The 17,465-nt window shown below is 38.4% G+C and overlaps 4 protein-coding genes across 5 annotated transcripts; 1 reads left to right on the forward strand and 3 right to left on the reverse strand.

Annotated features, from left to right (window-relative positions):
- Nucleotides 1-1,603: 1,603 nt before the first annotated feature.
- LOC113503907 (chymotrypsin-2-like) lies at nt 1,604-3,840 on the reverse strand. The gene is made up of 5 exons (XM_026886046.1): nt 3,735-3,840; nt 3,153-3,384; nt 2,588-2,822; nt 2,091-2,267; nt 1,604-1,794 (listed from the first exon to the last, which is right to left on the reverse strand). Exons 1-5 carry the CDS (start codon nt 3,784-3,786, stop codon nt 1,648-1,650), a joined length of 843 nt encoding a protein of 280 aa, XP_026741847.1. The 5' UTR covers nt 3,787-3,840; the 3' UTR covers nt 1,604-1,647.
- Nucleotides 3,841-4,670: 830 nt separating this feature from the next.
- Nucleotides 4,671-11,111, forward strand: LOC113503910 (chymotrypsin-2-like). 2 transcript variants are annotated; one of them, XM_026886050.1, is made up of 5 exons: nt 4,671-4,758; nt 9,526-9,754; nt 9,990-10,224; nt 10,315-10,491; nt 10,875-11,110. In XM_026886050.1, exons 2-5 carry the CDS (start codon nt 9,624-9,626, stop codon nt 11,019-11,021), a joined length of 690 nt encoding a protein of 229 aa, XP_026741851.1. In that variant the 5' UTR covers nt 4,671-4,758; nt 9,526-9,623; the 3' UTR covers nt 11,022-11,110. The 2 variants fall into 2 exon arrangements, with proteins under 2 accessions (XP_026741851.1, XP_026741850.1); XM_026886049.1 differs by lacking the exon at nt 4,671-4,758 and adding an exon at nt 9,147-9,250 and having other exon boundaries at nt 10,875-11,111.
- Nucleotides 4,765-7,095, reverse strand: LOC113503908 (chymotrypsin-2-like). Its single transcript, XM_026886047.1, has 5 exons — nt 6,730-7,095; nt 6,166-6,394; nt 5,553-5,787; nt 5,264-5,443; nt 4,765-5,161 (listed from the first exon to the last, which is right to left on the reverse strand). Exons 1-5 carry the CDS (start codon nt 6,779-6,781, stop codon nt 5,015-5,017), a joined length of 843 nt encoding a protein of 280 aa, XP_026741848.1. The 5' UTR covers nt 6,782-7,095; the 3' UTR covers nt 4,765-5,014.
- A 3,380-nt stretch (nt 11,112-14,491) lies between the features above and the next one.
- Nucleotides 14,492-17,120, reverse strand: LOC113503909 (chymotrypsin-1-like). Its single transcript, XM_026886048.1, has 5 exons — nt 17,020-17,120; nt 15,884-16,115; nt 15,475-15,709; nt 15,149-15,322; nt 14,492-14,649 (listed from the first exon to the last, which is right to left on the reverse strand). The coding sequence occupies exons 1-5, from the start codon at nt 17,069-17,071 to the stop codon at nt 14,503-14,505; spliced, it is 840 nt and encodes a 279-aa protein (XP_026741849.1). The 5' UTR covers nt 17,072-17,120; the 3' UTR covers nt 14,492-14,502.
- Between the last annotated feature and the right edge of the window lie 345 nt (nt 17,121-17,465).

Below are 17,465 nucleotides of genomic sequence, written 5' to 3' on the forward strand. Positions count from 1 at the left end.
GCACGGTGGTTCGAGTTTAGTCAGCATGAGTCTAGCACTACCCACTTGCTTCAACCGAGGAAGTGAGTACCCATGAGGATCCTCAGCGTAATAAAAAAGGGGTAACAGATCACTTATCAGATCTCAAAATCAAACTCAAAAAGTTTTCCAAGATCTGCCGTTTGCCCACTTTATCGACAGCTTAGAATTATAAATTGACGTGCAGAAGTCTGCAAGTGACATTTCCACGAGCGACCCAGGGCGAATGATTTCCAAAAAGCCGATGTCATCAATAATATTATATTAAGTTAGTGGCAGCGAGTTCAACAGTGATCAGTGAATATGGGCAAACTGCACATCAAAAATTCTATAGGAGTGTGGTCTATAGCAGGTCGAATGCTACGACATCCGGAGTTGTTCACTATGAAGGCCTTGTTGCAACTAGAGCAAGTTTTCGTGCTTTCAAACGGTATTGACATACATATGTACCTATTACTCGAATCAAAATAATGATGGGCATTTGTGGATAGTCCAATAAAAATATCCGAGTATTCCTTTTTTAGAAGCTGGGTTTGACACAAGATTTCATACTAATTTTGTATACATTATGATTGTGGCCAGTAAATTATTACTTTAGAAACTATAGTGAAACGAGGGTCAAAGTCTAAAAACTGGTCTTATCATTCTAAGGGTTTTGAGGCGTCGGCAAAACTTAACTAATGACATAAACATTTGCGTGTGACTAAAGGCATTTGTTTATGTTTTTCATACAACCACATTAAATCTTTTACCTAATTGTAGTAGTGCGTCATAGTTTTCAGTACAAAACGTGTTTTTTAGATAAGCTATAATCACTGATAATGAAATCTGATTGTTTTTGTTGTTATCAATTCGATGTATTTATTGGAAGACGTGTGAATGTTGATTTAGTTTTAATTTGGGTGTACGGTAAAAAGCGAGCCAGCTAGTCCTAAATTGGAAAAGGATTAGGCGTCGGAAATATTAGGCGTTGGGATTCCCGAAATTATAATAAAGCCAATGTTATCTAAGATAAGTTGATAACAACATTAAAATTTGATGATGACAAGTTGCTGGTAATTATGACTTATCCGGCTTTGGCAGATGATGTTTTCGTTTATTTTATTCTATATTAATCCAAGTACCTTAAGAGTTTACAAGAAACGAGGAACGGATAGGTTTATCGGGTCACCGAAATAATTTCGGACTCAACCAGAGTCCTGGATCATACCGAATGCACTCATGCAATGTTCTGGCTTGGTAAAAATCAATGCAGTTCATATTTTCCACACACAAGCTGTTTGAAAACTGAAAAAAAATTCCAAAAGACAGTTCTGTATGTATGGATTACATTTAATGTATTTATTTAGATTCTAGATAATTTGATACATACTCCACTACTTTGAGGCATAAGTACTCTATGTATGTATTTTAAGTATTTTTATACATTTTTTTTTAATTTGACATTTCTGTTAGCCTAATTACAATATTGTAGAAATCAAAAACAAACAAAGACCATCCTTACGAGAGAGGGAATAAAAAAATGTAGAAATTTACGAAAATATCTATATTTGTTAAAAATAAAAATTCGTGAACACAAAACACATAACAATAAATCATATAATTATTGCCTTCGTCCATAAAACTAGTTTAGACAATATTGTTCCTCAGCCAGTCGCGGAACGCACTGACCCTAACGAACATATCTGGGGCGCCGCGGGCGCAGGGGAAGCCCCACGAGACCACACCAATTTGTTGACGCCTGTCGATCCTGATCAAAGCACTGCCGGAGTCACCCTGGAAGGAGAAAGAGAAATCAGGCGTCAAAATGTACCTATATAGGTAGTTAAAAGAGGTTTAGACTAATGGAGGCTCAGAAGGTAAGTATCATAAATAGCTTTTTAAATAACACAAACTTATAGTCACAAGAGAATCAGTAATTTTTCCCACGTTTTTATACATTCACGTTTTGTTTTTTTGTGTGTCGTTCCGGTTGGATTACTGCAACAACTCAATTTTGAGGCACTTCCCGATGACTTAGAACTCGACTTTAAATCAGAGCAATACTAGTCAATTAAGTAATCAGTACTCACGTTGCAAGTACCATGTCCCACGGAGTGGAAAGTGCAGACTTCCTTTTCAGGTTCAACGGTAGGTGCGTCTGGACGGTTGAAGTCGATGGCGGCCTGAGCAGCGAGGGACACGCACCTAGCCCCGTTGATTGTGGACTTTTCCAGTTCCAAAAGAGACGCTGATAATGCTCCGCCACTCTGAAAATTAAGAATAATCGATTAGAATGCAAATATTAATTAAATTAGGAACTTCGATTTAATTTTTCCAGTCAAAAGAGTAAAACATTTTCTTTTTTCATAATGGCAAAGAATTTTTAGAGGCCCGCTTTATGGAATTTAATCATTATATTGTAGGGGTCTCAGTCACATGCGCAAAGACGCCCAAACCCATCGTAGATCACACAAATGCAGCTCCTAGGCGCAGACAGCACAGTGGGTTTGTTGTGATAACCCTGTAACACCATACTATCATGCTGTCGGTCGTATCAGCATTGTATACACTTATTATATCAACTCACAATTATCCTTCCCCAACCAGCTACTCTAGTCCTAACGCCTTCGCCGACAAAGTCGTAAGAGAGAGGTACAACTTGCACGCGGTTGTTGGTGGCGATGTCAGCGGTGGTGATGAGAAGACTGATGTCGTTCCTGAGGGTCGCGCTCACGAAGTTAGGGTGGGTGACGTTACGGCTCAGCCTGTAGGTCTGCCCGCCGCTGTTCCAACGGTTTGTGCCGACCGTGACGCGGAGAGAGCTGAAGAAAATATATAACGGTAACGTTTAATTTAAGTGTTAGAAAAGTTTTATCAATTTATCCAACATAGCTCCTCAGATTTTAGACTAATCGTATCATCAACAATGTATTTTGATTGAGTCCCTTTTTTGTAGAAGACGCGGATGAGAAACTTTACAAAGTAGCAAGGATCTTTAGAACATTTTGCTAAAAAGCTTTTTTTAATAAAATTACCGTATTTCTTGAAAATTAATTTCAAGAAATACAGTAGTGAGTGTCATTGTCAAAAATTGACAATGACACTCATAAATGCACTGGCGGAAATAATCATCATGATAAAAAACAGCTTACCTTGATAAAGAACCGAAACTGAATACAGAGTTAACACAATGGGCGGCTGTTAATACAGTGCGACGTCCCACCACAGATCCTCCACATAAGAAGCTGCTGATAAGAGTGCCAGTGGTCATGGCTACCATGTGAGGGTGGCTGCCGTCAGCGGCCTGGCTGCCGCCGACAATGCGGGCGTCGCGGTCAACATGGTCGAAGAATATAGACATGTCATCTTCGGGCTTTGGGAAAGCTGGAATTTTAAGATTTATAGATTAGGAATGTCGTTTGTATCTATATCTCAATTTTAAACAAGGATGAGCAAAAGTTCCATCCAGCCAATAAACCATTTTATATTGTAAGGTGTTATTTTTGTACAATAGGCCAAAGCTCCTTTCAAATTTCTTCCATGGTGGCTAGTTTATTGATAATGAAACGAGACAAAATGCATGAAATAGAGATTCTATTTCATGAGCTCAGGCACTTTTGTAAAAGTCAAGTTATTTATCGAAAATAGTTTTGTTTCTAATGATAATTCTTAGTTATTGCTTCGCAAGACTTCGTTTCGTTCGTTAATAATAGTTGAAATAGTTTCGCACTCACCGAAGCATCCCACAAAAAGCGCGAGCACGAGGAGACCGCTTTTCAAGTCCATTTTCAGCAACGCCCAAATTCATTAAGCGATTTTTGTCAAAAAAATTAAGTTATATATAATGCCGGGATAATCGATTTTGACCGATTTATCAGTTTTTGCAGTGACAAGATAACATTAAAATTAACAAACATCCTAAAATACTAAGTTTGCGCGTGGGATTGTTCGTATCCTGCTGCTCTTTGATTATTATTTTGTTTCTGGTAGAAACATAACTTCTTCTATATTTACAACTATATCTCTTCAGAATATATTACACCATCATCAAAACACGAACACTTGTTTGATGTTTTTAACTTTTCCAGTAAGTTTTGTGATTTTTGTAAAGTTATTTGCACTTTCATAATAATAATTATTATTATACTTCTGAGACACCACTGACACTGGTAAAGAAAATATAAGATTCTCAAAACCCCAACCAGCAGCGAGCTAGTGTAATAATCAATTCTTAAACCATACAACATACGGAATGAAGCCTATGGCAAAAATAAAATAAATAAATAAATGCGGACAACATCACATACATTGTTCTGAACCCAAAGTAAGTTGCTAAAGCACTTGTGCTTATGGAATTCAGATACAACGAAGGTACCACAAACACCCAGACCCGAGACAAAGTAGAAATGTGAACTTTTACATTGACCCGACCGGGGATCGAACCCGCGACCTCAGAGCTCGACCACGTAGAAAATTTATCGTTCTCATCAAAAATATATTATGTGACATATATACGAAAATACAGACAATATTTGTCTCGTTTATTTAATTCTATATTTATATGGTAAAAAAGATAACTCTGGTTTTGCCAATAACTATCAAGGATGATTAAAAGATAATTTGTTTAATTATAATTGTATAAGTCAGGCGTGGTTTTTCCTATCAATTTTAATTGATACCTAATTGGAAGTGGTGAGCCGTATACCAATTCACTAATAAACATTGGTTTGAAAATCTGGGGTCACTGATAGACAAGACGTAAGTACATACTTAAACTTGTTTTATTTTTGTTCCTGGGTGAAAGCTAGAAAGAAACAAATGCGAAGAACATAATTTATTCAATAAAGAAATTATATAATTCAATGGGGTAATATACAAAGTATGTCATGACGCACAGCATGTCTTAAAGTGTCGTCGAAATCCAGCATTGTTGCTAAAGATCTTTATTGTAAGCAGGTACTATTTTGTTTTAATATCATATTGAAGTATTTATGACCTCATACTAAAACAATCCTCAAACGAGATTAGCGCTCAAGAAGTCTTGGTATGCACTAACTCTAACGAAAACGTCTGGATCTCCGGTTGCGCAGGGGAAGCCCCAAGATACGATTCCGATCTGTTCACCTGTCTCGACGCGGACCAAGGCACTGCCGGAGTCACCCTGGAGGAAACAAGGCAAGCAAGCAATTAATTTCAATAATAATCTTGACTTATAATTAAAATGTGCAGATAATTCGTTTGCATTCTTAGTATACTTACTTACATTGCAACTGCCGTGTCCAACTGAGTTTAGTGCACAGATATGAATTTCAGGTTCTACATCTGGGAAACTGAAGTCTGGGAAGTTCGGCACAGCCTCGGCGGCGAGCTGGACACACGTGTCTCCATCCACCACGATGGTGGTGTCCAGCTCCAGGAGGGTCGGAGGAATGGGACCGCCAACCTGGAACATAGAGATAACGTTCTTCCTCAAATGGCTCTTAAGAGTTTAAGCATGTAACGTTATTTTAAAAATGTAAATTCATAAAATTATAATCATTTGTAGCACTTACAACTATTCTTCCCCATCCACCTAATCTTGCTTTCTCTCCCCCGGGGATGAATTCGAAAGACAGTGGAACAGGTTTCACACGATCAGAAAATTGGATATTAGTATCAGTGATGAGCAGACCGATGTCATTTCTGATGTGTAGAAAGTCGTATTCTGGGTGTGTGATGAAATGACTCAGCCTGTAGGTTTGTCCTCCGATGTGCCAACGGTTTGTACCGACGGTAGCCCGGAGAGACCTGGTGACATGAGGGAAAGCTTATTACTCTACACATTCTCGGACCTGGAAATCCGTGGTATGACAGTTGGATTACAAGGTTAAGGTCAAAGGTGGAAATGTCAGCAGGAACATATGTCTTTACGCATAGACGTTACGCATTGAAAGTAGCAATCACGCGTTAGAGACGATGGAGGACAATTGTAAAAAACAAGAATCGTACATACGTGAAAATTGTTCTGTGGTGTGGTTGGCCATGTCAGGTTATACACCAATCATAAAATAAGAAAGACTTAAATATTGCGCATTTTGCAAACCTGCAGCAGTTTAAAACTCTACCAACAAGTTGTTGTTGACGTCAATCATACGATAAAATTAAGACTTTTTAGCGTGTACTTACGGTAAAAGTGTCCCAGGTAAAAAAGATCCTACATCAATGCAGTGTGCAGCAGTTAAAATACTTCTGCGTCCCACAACAGAACCGCCACAGAAGAAACTAGAGACCAGTAGTCCTTTGTGGAGCGCCACCATGTGAGGATGACTGCCTTCAGCGGCCTCTGAGCCACCGACGATGCGGGTGTCACGTGGGTCGAAATACTTGGACAGGTCCTCTTCGGGCTTCGGGAGAGCTGGAATAACATAGTGAACATAATGTAATGAGAGGTAATGGATCGACTATAGATGTCGAATTCGGGATCGATTGAGCCAAAGCTTCGTGATGATATGATTCTGTAGTGTAGATCTTACGGCTTCCGCCAACGTAGCAAACTGACTAATGACTTCAAGCCTTGTCCTGCCCTCGCCGTTGGTCTCCCCATTAAACCATGAAATACTTATAGGTAGGTAATGCCTTGCGGCATTAAGTCCGCCATAAGTACCACAATTGTATATGAAATAGTTAAGTAAGACAAAGTCAATTCCTAGACTGCACTTTTCACGGAATATTTAAAAATCATTAACTCACCGAAGCATCCCACAAAGAGAGCGCACAACAAAAGTCCAGTTTTGAAGTCCATTTTTGCCGATGACCGAAGACAATTCTTTAATCTTCATTAGTATGATGAGCTTATATAGATAATTCATGTTCAATAGAACGATACCTAGTATGTAATCAGAGATGACAATATGATATAACAATTTATCAGTTAAAGATCTAGATTTGCAAAAATAGATGTTATGGAGGAAAAGCAGACATGTTATTGGGTATGAATGAATGCATCACGATATGAAATGACATCATCACTTTTTCATGTCTCCTTTTTAAGTTTTTTGGAGTCGATATTTCCTATCTGACTACCCCTGACTTTGTTACGGCATTGCTTTGAGAACCAACTCTGAATTCGTACTCGCTTATGATTCTAAGGATATATGGCACAAAACTTTCTGCTCCGTTTCTTTAGCTTCTACCTAAATGATTCTTCAAAACAGATACATATTTACCCACTGGGGTAAGAACGCTAAAAAAACTTTATGATTTAAATCACCGAGCAACGAATCTTTTGCATTTGATGTAGCCAGTCACTTAGAAGTAGATTTTTTTTAAATTTGTATCTGTTACTGTTGTTGTTTGTGTTGGATTCTAGAATGGATCTGAAAAAAGTTAGACTCAGGTCATTCATGTAAGTGAATATTTTTCTGATTTTTCAAAGTTGTAATAGTGAGTATTATATTAATTCCTTCTCGATATGCTTTCCTAAGCTTATACGTAAACAATTCGAGTGAGAAAGGCTTTTTTAAATTTTATACGATACGGGTTTGTGTGTATTCTCAACGAGTCTGATAACGTACTTGACAAAAATGTGAATAAATGTTTGAATCGAAATACTTAGTTCATTTTATTTTACAACACAATAATTCTATTTGAACAGGATAGGCGATACGATGTGTTGAGCAATTTTAGTTTTGGTTACGTTAGTTCTTGTTAGGTTCATTTCCCAATTGAAACATATTAAGAGGAATAACATACATATTTTTTTAATATTTTACTAATTTAAAGCTACATTATTTCGTAATGAGAAGTGTGACAAAAACGAGGAAAAATTGTCACTTTTGCACGTTGATGCAATTTATGACTGACTTGTTTCCCAATTCAAAAAGTCTATAAAAAACACACACTCAGTAAATCATAGAAGTATAATTATATTATAAATAACGTAGATAATCAAGTGAACTCAGTTTATTTCCTTTAATTACAAGACGGTTAATCACACGAGATATCAATCACAGTTTACAATTCTAGAATTAATTTGCAGAAAACACTACACTCTAAATAAGTATAGCTACTATTACTTAATAGAATAGGAATAATATCAAATTTAATCCAATTGCCATTCATTCATCGGCCATTGTAAGATAGCAGAATCGGGGCCCAGGAAGAGAAGTAGATCCGGTCATATCGTTTATACATAATTGTTACGTTTTATCTTATCCTTAGTTTATTTTATCAGTTGTAGATCAACAATGACTGGAATCATGAACAGGTAAAGTTAACATTGCTCTGAGGAGGAAATATGTGATTAGCTTAATTAGAGTTCTGTAGTTTGACGAAAAAAAAGGGACCGCCGTTTCTGACTGTATGTATGAACCAGACTCTACAAAAACATAAATGTGAAATGAGAACCAAGTTCAATATTATAATGTATGCTTTAGTTGTTGACTTCAACGACAAAAGAAGTGAGATCTAAATGGGTGACAAGTTCATTTATAATCTTAATATATATAAATCTCGTGTCACAATGTTTGTCCTCAATGGACTTCTAAACCACTTAACCGATTATAATAAAATTCGCACACCATGTGCAGTTCGATCCAACTTGAGAGATAGGATAGTTTAAATCTCAAGTTATAGTCGCAATTTCTTCTAACCACGCGGACGAAGTCGCGGGCAACTGCTAGTAACATATAATTTCTTCTTTTTACTTAGTAGGTATAATATATTATAGCCTAAATTCTGACTTGTTCTTTTACGCCATGACCGAGTCGATACATGCAAGTCACTTGCTGGCACATATTTGCTCAAATTGATCTGGTACTGGCCAGTCCAGGAAATAATCTGCATAAGTTGATAAAATTATGCTTGGTCTACACGTTATTAGAAACAGTTACCCCTGAGTTGGTTACTACATCTCTTCGGAGGGCAATCAGACAGAAAACGTCAACTCCAGCAAGCTCAAAAGCGGATGCTGGAAAGTCATCCTATATTCTTGATACAGAAATTACAGGATAAATGACTTCGTTACACCTTTATTCAATGTAAATAATATGTAAAATTTTCCTCGTATATTGTTGTAGGTCTAGATTTTGTAATTGATAAATTGTTATCTGAAAATCATTCTGATTATTCACCAGTTATCGTTTTATTAAACAATAATTAACTGTATAAATTCAAAACACAACTGACTATTACATTAATTAATTGTCTTCGTCGGCAAAAATGGGCTTCAAAACTGGACTAGTGCTGGGCGCTCTCCTTGCGGGATGCTTCGGTGAGTTAATGATTTTGAATTATTCCGGGCAAAGTCTAATCTTGAAATCTACTTTGCTTGGCTCCATAAAATGATTATTATTCCGTCAAACCGCGGCTCTGAAATAATTTTTCATTGTTTTCATCAAAGCTTACGACTAAGTGCAAGTGCACGGCAATAGTTGAAGTCATTAATCCTGTAATACTACGGATTCTTTGGATCGCGAGGCAATAAGTTAAAACCCACGTAGATAAAAATATTTTATCCTTCACCCATATTGTCCATATTTATTCCAGCTCTCCCAAAGCCCGAAGAGGACCTGTCAAAGTATTTCGACCCGCGTGACACCCGCATCGTCGGCGGCTCAGAGGCCGCAGAAGGCAGTCATCCTCACATGGTGGCGCTCCACAAAGGACTACTGGTCTCTAGTTACTTCTGTGGCGGTTCTGTTGTGGGACGCAGAAGTATTTTAACTGCTGCACACTGCATTGGTGCAGGATCCGTTGTACCTGGGATACTTTTACCGTAAGTGCAAGCTGATAGCAAATAGTCTACATTTCATAGCATGATTGACGTCAACACTAACCTGGTGGCAAACTTTTAAACTGCCCAGGCTTCTATAGTGGTAAAACACAACACAATTTCTCAGGGGTGTCGTTTTCTCCCGATGTGCCTTCATACCTACCACCAGTTATACCACTACCACGGATTTCAAGCTCACAAAATGTGTAAAGTAATAATTTTTCCCTCATATCACCAGGTCTCTCCGGGCTACCGTCGGTACAAACCGTTGGCACATCGGAGGACAAACCTACAGGCTAAGTCATGACATCACACACCCGGAATACGACTTTCTACACATCAGAAATGACATCGGTCTGCTCATCACTGACACTGATATCCAATTTTCTGATCGCGTGAAACCTGTGCCTCTTTCTGTCGTTTTCACCCCTGGGGGAGAGAAAGCAAAATTAGCTGGCTGGGGAAGAGTAATTGTAAGTGCTACAATTGATAGTGATTTATTGAATTTATACTTTGAAAATCTTAAGAACCATTTCAGCTGGAACGTTTCCTCTATGTTCCAGGTTGGCGGTCCCATTCCTCCAACCCTCCTGGAGCTGGACACCACCATCGTGGATGGAGACACGTGTGTTCAGCTCGCAGCTGAGGCTGTGCCGAACTTCCCTGACTTCAGTTTCCCTGATGTAGAACCTGAAATCCATATCTGTGCACTAAACTCTGTTGGGCATGGCGGTTGTAATGTAAGTATACAGGAAATGAACATGAATCATTCAAAGATCTCTTGATTATTTATTTACACAATTTAATTATAATATATAAAGAATAAGATAACAGTTATAAAATCAGCCTATATAAGTCACCAACACTGCACAGGTTTAAGCATTAATCACCAGGTCATTCACTTTGGGCGATTCCAGATTACAATATTTGGAATCCAAGTTTCTTCACACTGTTCATTTTTACCGTTTGTCAGTCGAGTCTTGGAACAATTACATTGAAAAAGTCACATTGGTACTTTGCCTGCGTTGGGATCGAAATTACACCTTTGATCAACCTAACCACAGGAGACTTAAAGTCCCGATTATTATTGAAATTAATTGCTTGCTTGCCTCATTTTCTCCAGGGCGACTCCGGCAGTGCCTTGGTCCGCGTCGAGACAGGTGAACAGATCGGAATCGTATCTTGGGGCTTCCCCTGCGCAACTGGAGATCCAGACGTTTTCGTTAGAGTTAGTGCTTACCAAGACTTCTTGAGCGCTAACCTTGTTTGAGGATTGTTTTATTACGACGACCATTAATAGGATAATCATGAGAAACAAACTGTATGATATATGTGATGTATCACACTGTGAAGAATAAATTATTTTGTTCGCATTTTTTCTTGTTTATTACTCTAACCCTGAAATATTGATTTGGTGGTATTGTGAGGCTACTGCTAGTAATCGATTATCTCTGTGTTTTTTTTTTGTAGTAATTGAGATATATACAAATTTAATACCATTCGAAATGTATACCCAAATACTCACGTTGCAAGCAAAGAGTCCAGGAATGTGAAAGTATGGGAAATTCAGTGCAGCGGCAACTGCGTGCTCAGCACACACGTTTCCACCCACTATGGCGTTGTCCAACTCCAGCAGAGTCGGAGGAATGGGACAACATCTGATATTCAAATCTGCGCTGTGAAGGCGCTTGTAACGTAAGTGATACAATGCTAAATGTCTGGTTATTCATTGCTTTTTGGTTTTCATTTTGTATACAGTGAGTTATAATACACTGATAAGAGCTGACTAAGTGGTAGTAGCCTTATGTGCTGGGACGACTAAACACATTACGTAAGTAGTCGTATACAGTACAGTGAGGATAATGTGTAATAAAATTAAACAAGAAAAATCTGAAATATACTCTTAAAAATAATAAAAATGACGCCCTTCACTATTGTTACAAGGCTCGGACCGCGCTCGCAACAGAGCTGTGTTTCTAAAAAACTACGAATCGCATTTTAAATTTATTCAAATCTCATAAATACCTATTTTTTATCATGAACGTGTTCTAGTCATAGGATACATGAACTGGGCTGCTTTTGTAAGACGACAAAAAAATCACGGTGTATTTTAGAGTATTGTACAAAAGTTGAAAATTTGGAAATTCGTTGAAAACAACACTAAAATATTTGGATGGCCATATCAGAGAGGATTTATTTGCCTCAATTTCAGGAATGAAGAAGTATCGCAAGAAGGAAATGTTTATCGTCAATAATATATTGACCCTCAGTTACTTCTTTCAGCCCTTCAAGACATTGTTTATGAACAGACAAGGGAAAAAATGACGGTAATAGGAACTTAGAAACATACTGTTTTTTTTTTGTTAACACCACTTTTTAGCCACGCTCTCAAATCAGCAAAGCGCTGTTCAAAACATCAAAGACAAAAAAATGAAAGAAAGTACTCCAATTCTTCGCGTGTAACTAGCTTGTACAGCTCACGATAGTCCCTCTTAATAACCAAACTAGATATTCACTCAGGATATCTTCGTGGTTCTTAGTATAGCGACATCAAAATACTTACGAGGCCAGACCACCAGAGCTAACGTATCCAGCAAGACAGTGGGCTGCCGTTAGCACGGTACGCTGTGTGATGACGGAGCCGCCGCAGACCAGACTTCTCAACCAGAAGCCCACAGTGAAGGCCACCATGTGAGGGTGGCTGCCGGGAGCCGCTTCAGTACCACCGACAATGCGAGACTCATGGTTGAAGAAAACAGATAAGTCCACATCGGGCGTTGGAACACCTTAAATTGTTGGTAGGGTAAGAGTATAGCCGCAAAGACTTTGCTGAATACATTTTTCGTACTGGCATGCAGTAAAAACTTCGGCAAAATGTGGTAAGACTTTACTGAAAGGGTGATTTTCGGTCAGGCGTCCGGCTTTGGACAAAGTCTACCTAGGCCCACCCGGAAGTTGGTAAACAGACTTAGTCCAAACACACACACTTACTGCCATGTTCTAAATTGTTCTGGAAGAAATTGAGTTCCCATCGAATCGTAGAAGCGCATTCATAGTCATCTTCATCCCATAATATTGTTTATTAATTTATTGAATACGCAATTATTAATTCGGAAGGCACGTTAAATTGTGGGTCCCGGCTGTTATTCCTACATCTTTGACAGTCGTTACAGATAGTCAGAAGCTTGAAAAAGTCTGACAGCCAGTCTAACCAAGGGGTGTCGTGTTGCCCGGGTAACTGGGTTGAGGAGGTCAGATAGGCAGTCGCTCCTTGTAAAACACTGGTACTCAGCTGAAACCGGTTGGATTGGTAGCCGACCCTAACACAGTTGGGAAAAGGCTAGGCCGATGATGAAGTAATTATTAAAGAACTAAAATAGGAACGTACCTACGAAATCAAAATCTATACCTAGTGTTAAGAATCACCTCCAATAAAAGGATTAAAAATAATTCGTATGATACCAAAAACAACTTATTTAATCGCACAGATTGTGTAAAGTTAATTTGTGATAACAATAATTTCATACGTAAATCTTTTGAAATAGTTCCATTTAGCTTATTAAAAACTATGTATTATTTTTATACGACTGAAGGTTTTCGTCGTTTTCAACAGACTTGTTTAAGCAACTCGACATTGATTTTGGTTCATTTATCGAAACAACCTTAACGCAATGAAAATGAGATTTGTACGACCCTTTTGGAAAAGGTTTGCTGTTTTTTTTTTAAGTTTTACTGGTCACGCGGCATGTACATCAATTTTCTGGAGCAAAATATATTTATTTTGTCCAAATGACAAAGAGAGACTTACCGAGGCATCCCACGAGCAAAATGAACACCAGAAATCCGGTTTTAAAGTCCATATTAACCAACACACGATCCTGGGAGTGATTTAAAATAAGATTTATTTAAGTATTATGCGTGAGACCAAAAACTTCTAATCACAATGTGATAATCTCAACAATATCGTAAAGTAATTAAAATTTGTTGATGTGTCATTACACTGCGTTTTAAATTACATTGATTTATTGCTAACACTAATAGCCACAGATATTACTATTAGAGGTACTCAATTCAAAAGGGATCACCATGTCTTTAAGCAAAATTATTATGTTTGTGGAAGCGTGACAACGCTACACAATGCATAGAGTGGCATTTCTCTTTAACCCCGCAACAATCTTTCTATAAGATGACGTAGACGCAGGCGCCCAGGATTACCTATATGATTTTTCACAGAATTTATTGATCAAGCAAGCTTGATAGTCGAGTACTGTGGAAAGAATGCCGAGGTATCAAAGCGTAATTTGATTTTTGTAGCCAAAATACAAAATTGGGATGAAAGTGTTGAAAATGTTAAGTTTAAATGAATACTGAATGACCGAAAAAGTTAAAAGCAGTCAACAATTCAATAAATTCGGAGAATTAAGGCCGAAATTAGCAACCTGCTGAAAAAAAAGAAACATTTAGTGATAATTAATTATCAATAAATCAACAATACAGTATTTCTTAATACATATTTTTATTATTAGTACATTGTCACTAGAGCATCTTCAGGATCCATTATTTTCCTTAAAACAATACAGCTATACAATACTTCATAATGGTTAAGTACTGTGCCTATTCTATGAACTCTTAAAGCTTGGCTGCCCATTGCAAAAGCGAGACAGCATATACATTGAACATAGCGGCTTCTCCCTTGCACAACGGGCGCTATAAGACTTCATAGCAAAAGCATTGATCTAGTTTTTTCCGCTTCAGACAATGCTAGCCTCTAACCAGGCTCTGTAAGAACTGAGTCTGACGTAGACGTCGGGAGCGCCGCGTGCGCAGGGGAAAGCCCAGGACACAACACCGAACTGAGCGCCGTCGGAGAGCCGAGTGATGGGACTGCCGGAGTCACCCTGGAAGTACAAAACCCATCAGTAAACTACCTTTTAAAAGGCACGATAAGAGCATGATACACCGTGTACTCCAATTTTTTTGGCTTACTCTCATCGTCATCATTCCCCTGCCCTTATCGCAATTATTTTATTTGGAGTCGGCCCAACATGTCTTCTTCTTCCATTACTAAAATAACTTATATAATATATATAATTTACCTATGTAGGTAAATTGTGCAGAGCTGTAAACTTATATTAAGACCTTTTAATGTAACCACAATTAATGCAATAAAGATTTATTATTATTAATAAACCCGAAAGTTTGGGTATATGGATGTGTGGATATTTGTTACTCTTTTACATAAAAACCACTCGGATCAAGACGAAACTTGGTACACAAAATAGTCACAGGGTTAAAACATATGATAGTTTTTATCCAGATTTTTATGCTCGTGGGATCATTTTCAATTTGTAGCAGGCGGACCCGCGGGCAACAGCTAGTTATATTTATACGACTTACATGACAGTTTCCGACTCCAGGGGAGTGAAGAGTGCAGACTTCTATCTGCGGGTCTACAGGCGGGGGGCGCATGTTCAGGTCCAAGGCAGCCTGGTCAGCGCGGATCACGCATTCGTTCCCGTCTATGGTAGACGTTTGTAATTCTCGAAGCACCGCAGATGATCCACCATTAACCTGGAAAATGGAAGGCGATCTAATGGAACTGTGGTTGAAATACTGATCAGATATTAAGGAATACAGTTGAATAATAAAAATACTTCAAACGATATCATTACAAGCAAACTGTATATTCATGTTACTTCAACGTAAACCAATTGTAGATTTACCCTAGTTCTTCCCCATCCAGCGACTCTAGCTCCTACGCCAGCTCCAATGAAATCGAATGTAATGGGCAGGATCTGCACGCGGGGAGACAGTACCACATCCTCAGCAGTGATGAGCAGCGCCACGTCATTCTTGATGGGTCTGATCTCGTAATGAGGGTGCGTGACGTTGCGCGCGATCCGGTACACGTCACCGTCACGGTTCCAACGGTTGGTGCCCACTATTACACGGAGAGAACTGTAAAGGACAAAATTAATTTACTTTCAAATTTTTGAAAGACGAAAATCTGGATAAAGGTACCCTAATTTTTCAGGCGAAACCTACTCATAGTGAGCGGTTAGCGTTCGTTTGATTCAATCCAGGAATTCCAGTCGATTTCATGATATTACTTTTCATGTTAAAAATACTTACGTAGCCAAAGAACCGGACATAAATTGCCCGTCGATACAGTGAGCTGCTGTGAGTACAGTGCGCTGGCTGACCAGGGCGCCTCCGCAGAGTAAGGTTCTCAGCCAGAAGCCCACGGTGAAGGCCACCATGTGAGGGTGGCTGCCGGGAGCCGACTCAGTACCACCGATGATTCGAGACTCTTGTTCAAAGTTCTCAAAGAATATGGATAAGTTGTCATCAGGCGTTGGGACACCTGGAAAGAACAGGGTAAGGATAGGGGTCAACTGCCATTATAGTTTACTACAAGGGATGGGTGAAGCATTTCGGTGGTTTTAGCCGGTAAGACTCAGAGATACCTCTCTGGTTTTCCTAGTTCGAACAAAGTCCATGAGCATTTTCCCGGGTAAAATAAAGAGGTAAACTGCCGGAGTCACACTGAGCAGGCCTAAAAGATTTCATGACTCTGGTCTAGGCAGAAAAAGGGATCCAAGGCATTTTTGTCGATGCGTACCATGGGTTGAAGTAATTAACATACACGAATATCAAAAACATTTATTATGATAGCAATCAAAATTATTGAATAACAGAGATTATGGGAAATTAATTTCTGATAGCATTAATTTAATTACGAATATCTTCACAGATTATACACTTATCTTTGAATATTGTTTGAAACATTTACAAATTCCAATGTGACATTTACATACAAAAGGATTTTTACACAATCGCAGCTGGTATGACGACTGTCTATAATTTTATTTTATTTTGAAGGTTGGTTAAACTATTTCAACTAACACGTTACAACACGGTCACATTAACTTGACGCATCTCTGGACTGCGAGGCCCCGCTTGCTTCCCCCAGCGCTAACACGCCCGGCAAGGGTCAGTATGGTCAGCATCTTTGTCACCGATCCGCGCGTCAATAATTTGGCTAGATATTTTGTTGTTATATTGTTTTTGGATATTATTGTTACGTTTTGCCAAAATGACATCAACAACGCCAAGCGTCAAGTTAATGTGACCGCGTTGTATATTGAAACTCATCCTGGTTAATCGTCTCGGGAACGCTACAGGCGATGCTTCTACCACTTTTGCCTTAATATTACTTTTTAACGATTATGATAAATATTCCTCAAATAATAAGTTTAAAGACTTACCGAGGCATCCCACTACAAGCGTGAACACCAGAAGTCCGGTTCTCAAGTACATATTGTCAAAGGCACGAAATAAAACTGATAATGATATAAAAAAAGTTCTATTTATAATACCGATGAGTAGACACAATCACAATATGATTAGGCATGTAGTTGATTTGTGTAAACGTCACGTTAATTATCTTCCTACTATCCTACTAATCCTATTACATATTATAAACGCCAAAGTATGTGTGTGTGGATGTTTGTTCCTCTTTCACGCAAAAATCACTAAAGGGATTTAGACGAAACTTGGTAAATAGTTTCTTGTAACCAGGATTAACACATAGGATAGTTTTAATCCCGATTTTATGATCCGTGTAGGGTCATTGTCAATTTGTAGCAGGCGGGTCTTCAAATAATTTAGAATAACTACAGCATTATACGTCGTGGTGGCAAATATTGTAATC

Source organism: Trichoplusia ni, chromosome 20 (assembly GCF_003590095.1).
Source record: "Trichoplusia ni isolate ovarian cell line Hi5 chromosome 20, tn1, whole genome shotgun sequence".
NCBI classification, from domain to species: Eukaryota; Metazoa; Arthropoda; class Insecta; order Lepidoptera; family Noctuidae; genus Trichoplusia; species Trichoplusia ni.

Bases quoted from the DNA above. Each gene is read 5' to 3' on its own strand.
- LOC113503907 (XM_026886046.1), bottom strand. From the start codon at position 3,786: ATGGACTTGAAAAGCGGTCTCCTCGTGCTCGCGCTTTTTGTGGGATGC. The intron at 3,385-3,734 runs GTGAGTGCGAAA...TTAAAATTCCAG, and splicing joins GCTTTTTGTGGGATGCTTCG to CTTTCCCAAAGCCCGAAGAT. The intron at 2,823-3,152 runs GTAAGCTGTTTT...TATTTTCTTCAG, and splicing joins AGTTTCGGTTCTTTATCAAG to CTCTCTCCGCGTCACGGTCG.
- LOC113503910 (XM_026886049.1), top strand. From the start codon at position 9,199: ATGGGCTTCAAAACTGGACTAGTGCTGGGCGCTCTCCTTGCGGGATGC. The intron at 10,225-10,314 runs GTAAGTGCTACA...TCTATGTTCCAG, and splicing joins CTGGCTGGGGAAGAGTAATT to GTTGGCGGTCCCATTCCTCC. The intron at 10,492-10,874 runs GTAAGTATACAG...CATTTTCTCCAG, and splicing joins TTGGGCATGGCGGTTGTAAT to GGCGACTCCGGCAGTGCCTT.
- LOC113503908 (XM_026886047.1), bottom strand. From the start codon at position 6,781: ATGGACTTCAAAACTGGACTTTTGTTGTGCGCTCTCTTTGTGGGATGC. The intron at 6,395-6,729 runs GTGAGTTAATGA...ATGTTATTCCAG, and splicing joins TCTCTTTGTGGGATGCTTCG to CTCTCCCGAAGCCCGAAGAG. The intron at 5,162-5,263 runs GTAAGTAAGTAT...TGTTTCCTCCAG, and splicing joins TTGGACACGGCAGTTGCAAT to GGTGACTCCGGCAGTGCCTT.
- LOC113503909 (XM_026886048.1), bottom strand. From the start codon at position 17,071: ATGTACTTGAGAACCGGACTTCTGGTGTTCACGCTTGTAGTGGGATGC. The intron at 15,710-15,883 runs GTAAGTATTTTT...TGTCCTTTACAG, and splicing joins ATGTCCGGTTCTTTGGCTAC to TTCTCTCCGTGTAATAGTGG. The intron at 14,650-15,148 runs GTAAGTCGTATA...TTGTACTTCCAG, and splicing joins CTGGAGTCGGAAACTGTCAT to GGTGACTCCGGCAGTCCCAT.